This window comes from Sorghum bicolor, chromosome 2 (assembly GCF_000003195.3).
Source record: "Sorghum bicolor cultivar BTx623 chromosome 2, Sorghum_bicolor_NCBIv3, whole genome shotgun sequence".
NCBI classification, from domain to species: domain Eukaryota; kingdom Viridiplantae; phylum Streptophyta; class Magnoliopsida; order Poales; family Poaceae; genus Sorghum; species Sorghum bicolor.
Genome location: NC_012871.2, coordinates 62,129,681 through 62,141,430, shown reverse-complemented (window position 1 = coordinate 62,141,430; position 11,750 = coordinate 62,129,681). Strand labels below are relative to the sequence as shown.

The window sequence follows — 11,750 nt, the reverse complement described above, 5'->3', positions numbered from 1 at the left end:
TCCCCGGCCGGTCACCCGAGCCAACGCCACCTCGCCCCCATACCGTTCTCACACCCTCAACCACCACCGAGCCAGTCCTCTCCCTCAATAATTCTTAATTAGGTTGGGTGAAAAAAATCGAGTTAGGCTTTAACCCAACAATATTTTTTACACCCCACCTAAGAATTCACATTTTACATCTGTCTCTTTTTGGTCGGAGAGAGTATTTTGAAGTATATATTGTGCTACAGTGCTCCTATGCAAACTCATGCACAGGTTTGGCTCGGTCGCTCGGCCGGTGAAAACTGAAGACCGAAAAGGCTGCGCTAGCTTTATCTTGATTGGCCTGAAAAGAAAAGAATCGCCACGGATAGAGATACAGACACAAGGGACAAGGAAGCTTGCGCGCCTTAAGATTGGAGAGATGCGGTGGACCTGTTTTGTTTCACTCGATCAGCACCGGCCGCCGGTGTCTGGAGAACCAGAGGCGCCGCACAGAAGGTGCATGCGCTCGGCTTTTGTTGCGTGTGCAGCGCCGGTGCAGGCTAGCTCCCTCCGACTCCGATCCGTGGTCGTATGGTCTTTCCTTTCGCGTGTGTTTGGGTTATTGGCTTTGCTCGCTGCTTTTGTACTTTACTAGTGCATGCGGGCTGCGGCGGCCGGGCCCTGGACTGGATCGTATCATCTCTGAGGAAAGCTAAAGCTTGAGACTGAGCTTTCGGAGCTGGGGGGGGCTACCTCGCTCGCTAGGTACAGTACATGGCTGGCCTTTTGTGTCAACCCCACACTGCCATTCACACTTTGCATTGGTTTCTCTCCTTTTTCTGCCGTTCTCAATTCCTGTGGTGCTATCAGTTAGTACTGTAGAATACAGTCCATCTTAGAGTTAATTTCATCGGAAGGCGCTAACTATATTTGTCATCGGTGTTACACGGGCAGTGTCCACGGCTCGGCAGACTTGAAGATGCAATCTCTCATGTCCTCACGCTAGCTATAGCTGAACCTAATAGTGAAACCAACGAGTTCTCTGAACAAAACCTTTTTAAAATGCCCATCTCATGCTTGAAGGTATTTTTACATCCCTCAACAGTAGATGAATATAACCGCGTGCTCCTGTTCGTTTGAACTTATCCGTCAAATATTTCAGCTATTTAACAGTGTTTTTATCTTACAACAGATCAGCGAACAATACTTTCAGCTATGACTTTTCAGACAAACGATCAGACTTATGAAACTAGCTGTCCACATACTCATGCCATGAGAACAACGGCTTCCATGAAAAATGATTATGAGATATTTGGTTATCCATGAAAAATGATTATGAGATTTGGTTTCTAAAGCTAGGCTGAAGAGCCGGCCGGTGGAATTTGCAGGGCAATAACACTCAAACATTGCTTAATTAGGAAAAGGGTAGCGAGTGAAAAGATGCTCTAGAGTGTCACTTTCTGTATCAAGAGAGTAGTAAAGAATACAGGAATATGATGGGATAGGCCCAGCCGGTCCATACACATAACTTGACAGTGAGAAGCATGCTTCCTGAAATTTCCTGCCAGAATTCCTAAAAAGGTTCTGCCGGCCTGGGCCAGCCAATTGATTATTTTTTCAACTACAAAAAAAAAAGAGTGGCTCAGGACTGAGCCGAGGCTGACTTTGCCTAGCAAATTGAAAAGACTCTCCATGTACAGTACTTCATAATTACTACGAACAGAGATTTTGATAGGTAAAAATATCCTCTAACAACTTCTTTATTTGGTTATCAAAATAATAACATATTCTATTCAAGATTTCTCACTAGCGAAAATTAGAAAACAAGAATGACTCAATGCACAAAAGATATCGAAAAATTACTACGGTTCTTATGAAAAGATATACAAAACTATTTAGGACACACCGATAAATATATTTTATAAAAAAGTTTTATGATGTATCCAATAATGCTATTTTAGTGTCATAATTTTTTTCTGCTGTTCTTTATAAATTTAGTCAAAAACAAAATAATTTAACATAAGATAACTCCAAAAGTTGATTTAGTTTGGGAGAGAGAGAGAGAGAGCGCGAGGAGAACTTGTTTTCGTTATGGACTTTGGACAAAGCTCTTAAGCATTGCAAGACTAACGGGAAACCACTGCAAAGCACGAAACAAAAAAACCCATTCACGAATCACCAGCCGACGGACGTTGTGATGGGCCGGCCATTTGAAACGTCCACAGCCCACACCGCAGCTAAACCCAGTCAGTCTGTGGCAACCCCCGCACGTACGCACAGCTTCCTCCTATTGGACCCGGCCGAGTCACTTTCCAAACACAAATGAATCCCCGCCGAATCGTTCTCGGTTTCGCGGAAGGCCCAGCACCACACCGAGCTGCTTGCCACAGCCCGCAGTGTGCACACTACCGCGGTCCGCGGTTGAACCTTCTAGACAGTCCGGTTGCCCCGTGGATGGCGGCTCCTCCCAATTTCTGGGGCGCGCGACCGGTAAGAACTGGCCAGCTCATCTGCTCTGGCAGCTTCGTCCCGTCGTCCGGACTCTGGATCCCCGCTCTCTCAGTCACGTGGCCAGGTCCTCGGCCGCGGAACCGCCGCGGAGCCATGTGTACTTCTGCCCTGCAGGGGTCCAGATCAAGTGGACGCCGACGACCCCTACCGAGTTTTGCCGCAGCCTGCAGGGAACCGCCGAACCGGCCAACTAACCGAGGCGATAAGCCCGACTCCCCGAGCGCGCTAGAGCGAGCGAGCGCGCATGCCGCATGCGTCCGCACGTCAAGGTTGCCGCGGACGCGGACGTTTTTCTGCTCGCTTTTTTGTGTGGCCCCTGTGTTTCGGGCGCAGTTCCGTGCCGGAATCGAAGAGTGTACCGCAGCAGCAGGTGATGAGGAAGATAGGCATGCCACTCATTGCCACAGTGTCAATATCCGGAGCAGTTGTCTTCTCTTCTTCCCTATAGAGCCAGCCAATCGCAGGCGGCGCTGCCATGGGAGTTGGGAGGGGAGCACGTGCCCGTTCAGAATCCACCAGTCCACCACGGTCGCCTGTGCCTTTTTCCAGGTCATGCCGCCGCGGACGGTACTGCTTCGCCTCGCTAGCGCGGCTTCGACGACGCGCGCGTCCTCGGCTTCCGCGGCGCGGCGACGGCTGTACCCGTCCTCAGACGGCAGCGGCAGCGAGGAGCACGCGGCGGCCACTCGGGAGGATGACGAGCTTCGCCCGCCGCCGCCGCCCCACAGGCCGGAGTACACCGATGAGCGGCGGCTGCCTCGCCGTCGAGAGCATCGGTTGCCTCACCGTGGAGAGCATCGGTGAGCATGGATAGATAGTAAAATCTTGCATTCGAACACTTCTGCTCATGCGAATACCCGTTTTTTTTTTCCAAACACAAATGAATACTCTTGTTTTCTCGCAAAGAAATGAAAATAATACTCTTGTTTCTTTTCTTTTTTTTCTCGCCACTGCGACCACCGACCATCTTCGTTTTCGCGTGCAAGAGCATCACCGATCATGCTCATTGTTCAATGGCGTGTCAATATAGTACGTAAAACGACACATGCGTATGGGTATGGGCACAGGCAAATTCAATTTGCCATTTGCCACGTAGCACAATTGATTACTGTGGGCCCCAGTATGGTCCTGTGGTCCCACCGCAACCGCTCCAATAACTAGGGAATTCGACGGTCAGGATCCTTCCAGCACACCTCCAATCCAATCTGACGGTGGAGACGCCATCCGCACGTCCCGCGCGGTCCGTCGGTCGCCCGTAGGCCCACCACACTTGAACCATTGAAATTTCAGCCCCCCAAGACAGTTCAGTCAGACAATCACGCTAATTAATTACATTCGCCGAAAATAATTAACAATTAGTTAAAAAAACCACCGCCTCGACCTCGTTTCCTCCGCCCCCATCGCCGTCCGTCGTCTCCTCCGCCTTCCTGTCTGTCTGCCCGCTCCCCACCTCCCCCCTCTAAAAAAACCCCCGGGCTGCGGCCATTGCCGCGCCAAGCTCCCCGCCCTCGAATGCCACAGACCCGGACACCACGACGACGCCCACCCCCGTGCTCACATGGCTAGCGGCGTCCTCCACCGCGCCGGCTCACTATGTCTCCGCCCCGCCGCCGAGCCAGCCGCCGCTGACTCCGGCCGGGGCCACGGCGCGGTGATGGTGAGCTGCTCCCCGCTCGCCTTTCCCCATCTTGGGTATCCGATTCGCTGGGATTCCTTTTTGTTAATCTCTGGGTTTTTGTGGTGCCCGCAGATCGGTGATTCGAGGACGCAGCGCGCTGCTGCTCTGCGGCTTGGAGGATCTAGCCGGTGAGTCGAGTCGGTCCCGTGTATAATTTCTGCAGCCTTTTCAGTTTGGATGAGCGATCAGGTCACGCAACCTGTTCGTCTTCATGCTTCCATTCCATCCATCGTCTTCGGCGCAACTCCCCCGAATCCTTATCTAAACTTTTATCTGAACTTTTGGGCGGGGTGGAACTCCAATTGCCTGTAGCTTGGTCGGTTTGATTGATGTACGTACGTTTCTATGGGCTAAGCTAGCCTCCTCGGTGGCTGTAGTCTGTAGCTTTGCTTGGTGAATTGTGATGTGCAAGAAATGAGATCCGAATTGGGAAAATTGTATTTCTGGGGGGCGTTTAGCTTAGTCAACTAGTTGGTTCTGCAATTTAGGTCAACGTTCCACTTCCTTACGATTTGGTTTTGGAGTTGAATTTGCAATAGCCTGTAGTTCACTGTTGTCGGATGGAAACACTAATGGTAGATGGATATATTTGTCTTACCCTGTGTGGATTGACATATTGTAAGTGCTCGTTAAGTTGGTGTTTGGTACAGATGGACTTGATTTTTTTTATTATATATGTACTCACGATCGGTTCCAATTTAAGCTTATCCTAAAACATCTCTTTCACATAACTATATATTTAGTATTATCAGCTAGTTAGTGGTTTTCTGCTCGTGCCATGAGATAGTTGGTGAATGATGAATTAGAACAAAAGTCCGTGAGGCACTGACATTCAAGAAGAAATGCTAACATGTTTTGGGGGTTTCACATCCAGTTTACAACAACTGTCTGTAGACCATGAATTACGTTTTGTCAAAGTCATATTTGTAGAGTGTTGTGATCTCCAGATATTAGATAAACTTACATGGATTTTGCCAGTCAGGATTTTCCATTTTCTTGTATGCTGAATAAACTTACTACCAGAAAAACATCGCTGTGATCCTCCAGAGGTCACCCTGGCCTCCAGTCCACCTAAAATATTTGGGCAGAAAATTATTTAATAAGATTTTCTTTTACAGGAGAGAGTTATTATCTGTCACAATGGCCTCCAGAGATCACACTGGCTTGACCCGGCAACTTCTGGATTTTCAACACGATACAATGGATGAGGTAGGTGCAGAACATGATCCATTCGTGGATTTGAAAGCGAGATTCCTGGACTTCAAACACAGAAACTGTGTGTAAGTTGATCATGAAGCACAAAACATATCATTGGCCTTAATATTTCACAGTTGTTTTTTTATTTGTGACATTGCTATATCTGGAACTATGGACAGGGAGAATTTTTCAAATTACCAAAGTCTTGCTCAGCAGCAAACACCAAAGGTACATGATAATGACTTTGATAGAAAATCATTTTAATATTGGCATTATGAGCCTTATGGGATTACTTTTGCTTTTCTGTTCTTGTGTGCAGTTCATGGTGATTGCTTGTGCTGACTCCAGGGTCTGCCCTACCGCTGTTTTAGGGTTTCAGCCGGGGGAAGCATTTACAGTTCGTAATGTGGCAAATTTGGTACCACCATATGAGGTATTATAAATTTTGCGCATCTGTAGGTTGTGATTCAACGCTTAATGCAATGCAATTCCTTTGTGGAAGTACTGACAGTAAACAAAATGTTGCAATACCAGCATGGGGGGTCAGAGACTAGTGCAGCACTAGAGTTTGCTGTCAATACACTCCAGGTATGAGTTTATTGTGTGTGTTTTCACTAATGATTTGTCTGTTTTCTCCAATTTCTCCCTTCTTGCTGAAGGAACATAAAAGCATTCTCGACACTGACACATTTGCATTCATTTGCTCAGGTAGAAAATGTACTGGTGGTAGGCCACAGTAGGTGTGGGGGCATCCAGGCACTAATGAGCATGAAAGATGATTCGACCTCCGGGTAAAAGTTATAGCCATTTCTTCATTACATGTTCTTTTGGTGTCTGTTTAGGCTAGTCTCTGAATTTCTTCTTTTATTTATCTTATTTACACAGAAGCTTCATTAAAAACTGGGTTTCAATTGGTAAGAGCGCAAGGTTAAGCACGAAAGCTGCTGCTGGAAATTTGAGTTTTGACATGCAGTGCAAACATTGTGAAAAGGTGATTCTTTGGTGATGTGTGATCACGAGCCTTAATTTTTTTTTTATACAAAAATATTGCCCAATGTAGTGCACAGGATCAGTCAATTCCTCTTCGCAAAAAAAAAAAAAAAGGATCAGTCACTTCCATGGCTTTTACTAATTCCAATTCATCTCAAGATCTTGCCTGTTCGTAGTTTGTATCAATACTAGGATTAGATTTGGATGTCTCATAGTAGTTGTACAATTCAAATTTATCTTGGCAAATATGTTGGTTTTCTCTTGTCCAAGGTTTATGTACTCATAGTGTGATTCCCAATGTAGTTGTCTGACATGTATCGATTTCTTCTTTTTTGTTACAGGAGTCAATAAATAGCTCTCTGTTGAACTTGTTAACATACCCATGGATAGAGAAGAGGGTGAATGAAGGTACTTTGAATCTTCATGGAGGCTACTACAACTTTATTGATTGCACATTTGAGAAATGGACATTATTGTACCGTGAAGGTTTGGAAGGTGGAAGCAAGTATGCTATAAAGAATAGGTCCACCTGGTCTTGACCAATGAAGGCCTTGTTTACTTGGGTAAATTTCACTCTGTCCCCTGCAGTTCAGCATGGTTTTGCTTTGCCACTGCGATGTTCATTTCCATTGCACCTTGCTCCATTGTGGTATTGATGTTCTGCAGAAGCGAGTCCCTGTATCAAATAACTGTTGCAAGGTTGTTGGCATCGTCCATTGCCACACATGATACTATGCCACTAGCAGTCGTCAGCTTCAACTGTGTGTTGTCGTATTGCATACACGGGTAGTAGGTGCATCAGCATTATAGCAGTTATTTGATACAGGAACTCTCCACTGTAGAAGTACAAACCCACAATGGAGTGAGGTGCAACGCAATGAACAATATGGTAGCAGAGTGAAAGTCTGTGGAATTGCCGGGGGCAAAGTGAAATTTATCCGACTATTTATTTGTGTGTTGTTTTCCGGTTGAAACCGTTGAGAAAATACGAATAAGCTGCAGGATCAGTCATAGTGCATGTAATTGTCGCCACATTTGGCGTTACCTTGTTATTGTAACATGTGTACCATTTGTTGTATCATTATAACTGTGAAATACAAATATTATACGGCCTCGTCAAATTTGCTTGTTGACAGTGTTGTTCGTTCAAAAGAGTCGGCAATGGAAACTCTGATATTCTACATGTTCCAACTAAAAGGTACGAGTAGCACCGGTAGCAGACATGGCACAGTCCTTCCCTTTCTCTTCTGTCTCCCATCAGTCCCTCACTTGTACAGTGCCACTAAACCCTGGCGAGGTGCGCCGAGAAGCGCTGCCTCTTGTAGCACTCGGCGCCGAGCATCTCCTCCCGGCTGAGCAGCACGGCCCGGAGCGCCGCCTGCAGCGCCGGCCGTGACGACGTCGACGTGCCCTCGCCGTCGTGGTGCCCGCCAACGACGTCCAGCTCCAGGACGCTCCGCGTCCTCCCGCCGACGGTGGCTATCTCGGCGCGCACGGCCCTCGCGCTGACGGACCGCACGGCGCGGCCCAGCTCGGACATGAGCCCCGGGCGGTCGGCGCAGCACACCCACGCCCTGACGCGCCTGGTGTTGGCGGCGGCGGCGGCCCTCTCCCTCTCCCCGCCGTGGCAGAAGCAGTGCTGCTGGCCCTCCTCGACGCCGACCTCGTCGCCTTCCCCCGGGACGGCCACGGCCACGCCCGCCGCCGCAGCGTCCGCCTCGCCCCGCAGCTCCCGCACGTGCCGCACGACCTCCCCGAGCAGCGCCGCCTTGTCCATCTGCATGCATGATTCGTGCACACGTACGTAACCGTGTTGCGCTGCCCGCGGCGCATGCCGCATGCGACGGATGAACTGCATGCCACGTACGGTGTGCTCTGAAGAGCAAGGATGTCGGTCTTACCCGCGACGCCGCAGGGAGGAGGGTGCGCAGCGTGGCGAGGTGGGCGTTGATGCGCTGCCGCCGCTTCCGCTCCGCCTCGCTGTGGCTCCTGCTCGTCCCGCTCCGCGTCGTCGTCGCTGCCGGCGGCGAGCACTCCCCGTCCACCGCCACCTCCGCTGCTTCGTCACTCCCGACAGGCACCATCGTGCTGTTTGAGCCTGCCTGATGAGCTGGTTTGTTCTTTTGAAAGGAAAAGAGGCGGGAAGCCGATGATGGGTCGAGTACGTGCGAACACGGCCGGCAACAAGCTAGCAGAGCAGCTCACACGTCAGGCTCTCGTTTCGTTTCCGGTCTGCCGATCGATCGGTCGAGCTGTTAAATAAGGGCGGGGAGGCCCGCGGCGCGGCTGCCGACACGGCTTGGCGTTGGCTGCTACGACTGCGATCGAGAGCCGCGGCGCAGGCGCCGGCACACGGCAGCGGGCAGCGGCTGTGTTGGCGCATCGGTCTGCGGCGCGGTCGGGTCGGGAGGAGAAAAGGCGCATGCGGTCTCCGTCGGTTTGACGACTTTTCTCGCTGGGAGAAAGGGGATCGGCCGGCCGGCAGCGGCGACTGCAGCGGCTTCACGTCTGTCGCCGAGGCGAGTAGTGGAACGATTAAACTCCCGAACACCATATACCAGCCCGAGTTTCCGCCGTGATCGCTGCTTCGTCTCACGGGCCTCCGAATCTGAAGCGTGGTTTGCCGGCAGTGAAAAAAAAAGCGTCGGCCGACACGGCGCTGCGCCGCGACAGTTTCTCCTTTTGTTTTTTGAACTGATCGTGTTAAACCGTCTGATACGAATGTCGGTTCTCAGAGCATACCAGTGTACGGAGTGCTTACCCTTGCTGCACGATCAGTCAGTCCTAGGAGGAGTATGCAAATGCAAGTGGCATTTTCTGCGCGATGTATCTTTGTGATTTGCCGTCTGTGCATCCATTCGTACGGCACGGGGCACTTACCATTTTGCCACCGCGTCAAGAATTTCTGGAGCTGTTGGGGAGAACTTACGGCTACGAGTTCATTTGTTTCGGCTGTCCCATGAAGGCGAAGTACTGGACTACTGGTGCACGAAAACGGGGCCCCGTCCAGGAGCACTGCTTGGCGTAAATCGCCAACAGTGGTCAAAACTCCTCGAGCTTTTGCCGTTGCTTCCCAAGATCCAGTAAAATGTCGAGGCCAGCTTTTTCACCCCCCACCCCGGCCAGCAAAACGATGAACAAAAGCGGTGTGGACGACAAGAGATGACCACTCGCTTTCACCGTGTCCTCCATGGCCCCGACGCACACTGTAACAACGAGCGTCCCCGCTTTAGGTTTACAGAAAGCAGCGAGGGGCCGAGGTGAGGTCAGGCGAGTAACAAAAAAGCGAGGTGAAAAGTTGCTAGCACACACCACGCCGTCGCCGGTGCAACCACATCATGATGTGTACAGTGTAGCCTCCCTCCCTCACCTCTCCGGCGGTCTCGCCGGGGTCCGGGCCTTGTTGGCATCGTCGTCGTCGGGCGGCATCATGGCGCGCATCTCGAGACTGACCCGGGCGGGCAACCAGCAGGAAGCTGACATCGTGCACGTACGTGAGGGGGACACGGACGCCTGCCCTTCAATCCCTTTTGCTCCGTCTTGGGCTGGCACGCAGTGCAGGCGCCAACAGGGCCGGGGCGGGGGGTGTGTGCAGCGCTGCAATCCCTGCTGCCGTCAATGGCGTGCAGTGCAGGGGTCCTCTGCGGAGGAGGCATCGCGTCATTGCATTGCTTGCCGACAGGCCGGGGCGGTCGCGAGTACGGAGTAGGAGTACGTCGTCGTTCGTTGCAGGCATCGATCGCGTCCGTCGGTCGTCGGAGAACACAGGGCGACGTCGGGTCCGCAAGGACGATCACCCAGTCGTCGTCCCACGTCGTTGGGGGTCCGGCCGATTGATCCTCGGACATGAATCGCTGCTGGTGGTGGACCGGGAGGTTTTGATCATGTCATAGTACGGCAGCAGTTTTACAAGTGCCTGATTCTGAGCAATTTTGGCTTCTCAAGTGCAAATTGATCCGCCGAATCGGCATGAAGTAATCGCCACGAATGCAAGTTACCGTGAGTTCGTTACGGTTTACAGAGGACCTTAAAACACCACCAGTTAAGCTCATGGATTTGGAGGAGTCTCAATTCCTCCTGTAAACATTATTAAGAGGATCAATGGACAAATCCCAGGAAAATGTATCGTGCGATGCTACTGCAGTAATCAAACATTCAAGCCCCCCTTTGGAACATAGAATATAGGATTTGTGAAGCAATTTTATAGGATCCTAAATAGTAATTTTGAGCTTTTAGAAAAAGGATTGGTCATCCTGAAATCCTAGAAAATTCCAATAGAATGGTTCAATACATCGGAATTTTGAAGAAAACCTCCAGAGGCCCTAAGCTCTTTCACATCTAATACAGCCTCACATATTCCTCTGTTCATTTGCTTTAATTCCGGCGAGCATCCAAACACCCCTTTTGAACAATTCATGCAATATAATTTGACAACCACTAGTCATGCCAACCAATTTTATGGTTCGCCTTATTATTCCTTAAATAAGCAGAAACATCATGAACCGCACTGAAACACGGAAGGGAGCACTGTTGACAACACACTTGTTACAGTAGAATCAATGAATTCAAGCAGGCATAAAACTGCAATGACCTGACTCTGTTTCTGCACCGCTTCAATACAAACACTATAGCTGCTATCAAAGGGGAAATACAAGCACTATAGCATCTAAGTAACTATAGCCTATAGGCATTCGTCAGCTAGAACTTACCCTCGCCCATTGTTCTTCATCTTCCATAGCAGTATAGCACAGGGGCACACTAGTAGATCTGTAACTCCGTTCCCCACTAACTCGCCATCCACTGACTATATTTGAGCATGCAGGTGCAGTATTTCCTTCATTCTTTGGACCAAAATTTGGGCAACATTTCTTACCAACAAAAACCCAGTAATCGACATCATTACTTCACTCAAAGTAATTGCAGGCAGATCATGTCACTCACAGTCTGAATACTGCACAGGCCTCCAGCCTCCACATATCATGTTGCTCACATATCTCTAAATAATTTGTATTCACTAGTTGATCCATAAGAACTCAGAATATAAATGAAAAGTGACTCTTATATTCAAACAAAATGGAAAGGCCAACCATGCACAAACAACTTAACAGAAAAACTAAATATTAAAGAAGAAAGATGAATGATCTGCAGACATACTTGATTCAGAACAGCCTATCAACAAAGCAAAAAGAAAGAAAGAAAAGGTTCAATGGAGAAGATATAATCACGATAAGAGCATGCACATTTAGTCTTTTATAACAGTTAGCTAGGATTTTCTTGAACAAGTAAACTAATAAACAGGAGCAGAACAAGTATCACCATGAGTGAAATTAATAACTGCTAAAACTTAAAAAGGAAATAGATTTTGATCAGACGACATTGCAATAAGGACAACCAAAGTGCAAAATTCTGG

The 11,750-nt window shown here is 49.3% G+C and overlaps 2 protein-coding genes across 3 annotated transcripts; one reads left to right on the top strand and one right to left on the bottom strand.

The window, feature by feature from the left end:
* LOC110432850 (beta carbonic anhydrase 5, chloroplastic-like) lies at positions 2,863–7,471 on the top strand. Of its 2 annotated transcripts, XM_021453825.1 has the most exons (9): positions 3,424–4,132; positions 4,226–4,281; positions 5,272–5,433; positions 5,530–5,578; positions 5,670–5,783; positions 5,885–5,938; positions 6,059–6,141; positions 6,236–6,341; positions 6,682–7,471. In XM_021453825.1, the coding sequence occupies exons 1-9, from the start codon at positions 4,034–4,036 to the stop codon at positions 6,877–6,879; spliced, it is 921 nt and encodes a 306-aa protein (XP_021309500.1). In that variant the 5' UTR covers positions 3,424–4,033; the 3' UTR covers positions 6,880–7,471. The 2 variants fall into 2 exon arrangements, with proteins under 2 accessions (XP_021309499.1, XP_021309500.1); XM_021453824.1 differs by lacking the exons at positions 3,424–4,132; positions 4,226–4,281 and adding an exon at positions 2,863–3,275 and having other exon boundaries at positions 6,682–7,461.
* On the bottom strand, positions 7,390–8,554 carry LOC8083243 (transcription factor bHLH30). Its single transcript, XM_002460315.2, has 2 exons — positions 8,242–8,554; positions 7,390–8,117 (listed from the first exon to the last, which is right to left on the bottom strand). The coding sequence occupies exons 1-2, from the start codon at positions 8,422–8,424 to the stop codon at positions 7,623–7,625; spliced, it is 678 nt and encodes a 225-aa protein (XP_002460360.1). The 5' UTR covers positions 8,425–8,554; the 3' UTR covers positions 7,390–7,622.

What these genes read in the sequence shown, in the direction of transcription:
- LOC110432850 (XM_021453824.1), top strand. Translation starts at nt 3,028, where the DNA reads ATGCCGCCGCGGACGGTACTGCTTCGCCTCGCTAGCGCGGCTTCGACG. An exon ending in ATTTGGTACCACCATATGAG is followed by an intron (nt 5,784 to 5,884) that starts GTATTATAAATT and finishes TTGCAATACCAG; the next exon opens with CATGGGGGGTCAGAGACTAG. An exon ending in TTGCTGTCAATACACTCCAG is followed by an intron (nt 5,939 to 6,058) that starts GTATGAGTTTAT and finishes TCATTTGCTCAG; the next exon opens with GTAGAAAATGTACTGGTGGT.
- LOC8083243 (XM_002460315.2), bottom strand. Translation starts at nt 8,424, where the DNA reads ATGGTGCCTGTCGGGAGTGACGAAGCAGCGGAGGTGGCGGTGGACGGG. An exon ending in TCCTCCCTGCGGCGTCGCGG is followed by an intron (nt 8,118 to 8,241) that starts GTAAGACCGACA and finishes TCATGCATGCAG; the next exon opens with ATGGACAAGGCGGCGCTGCT.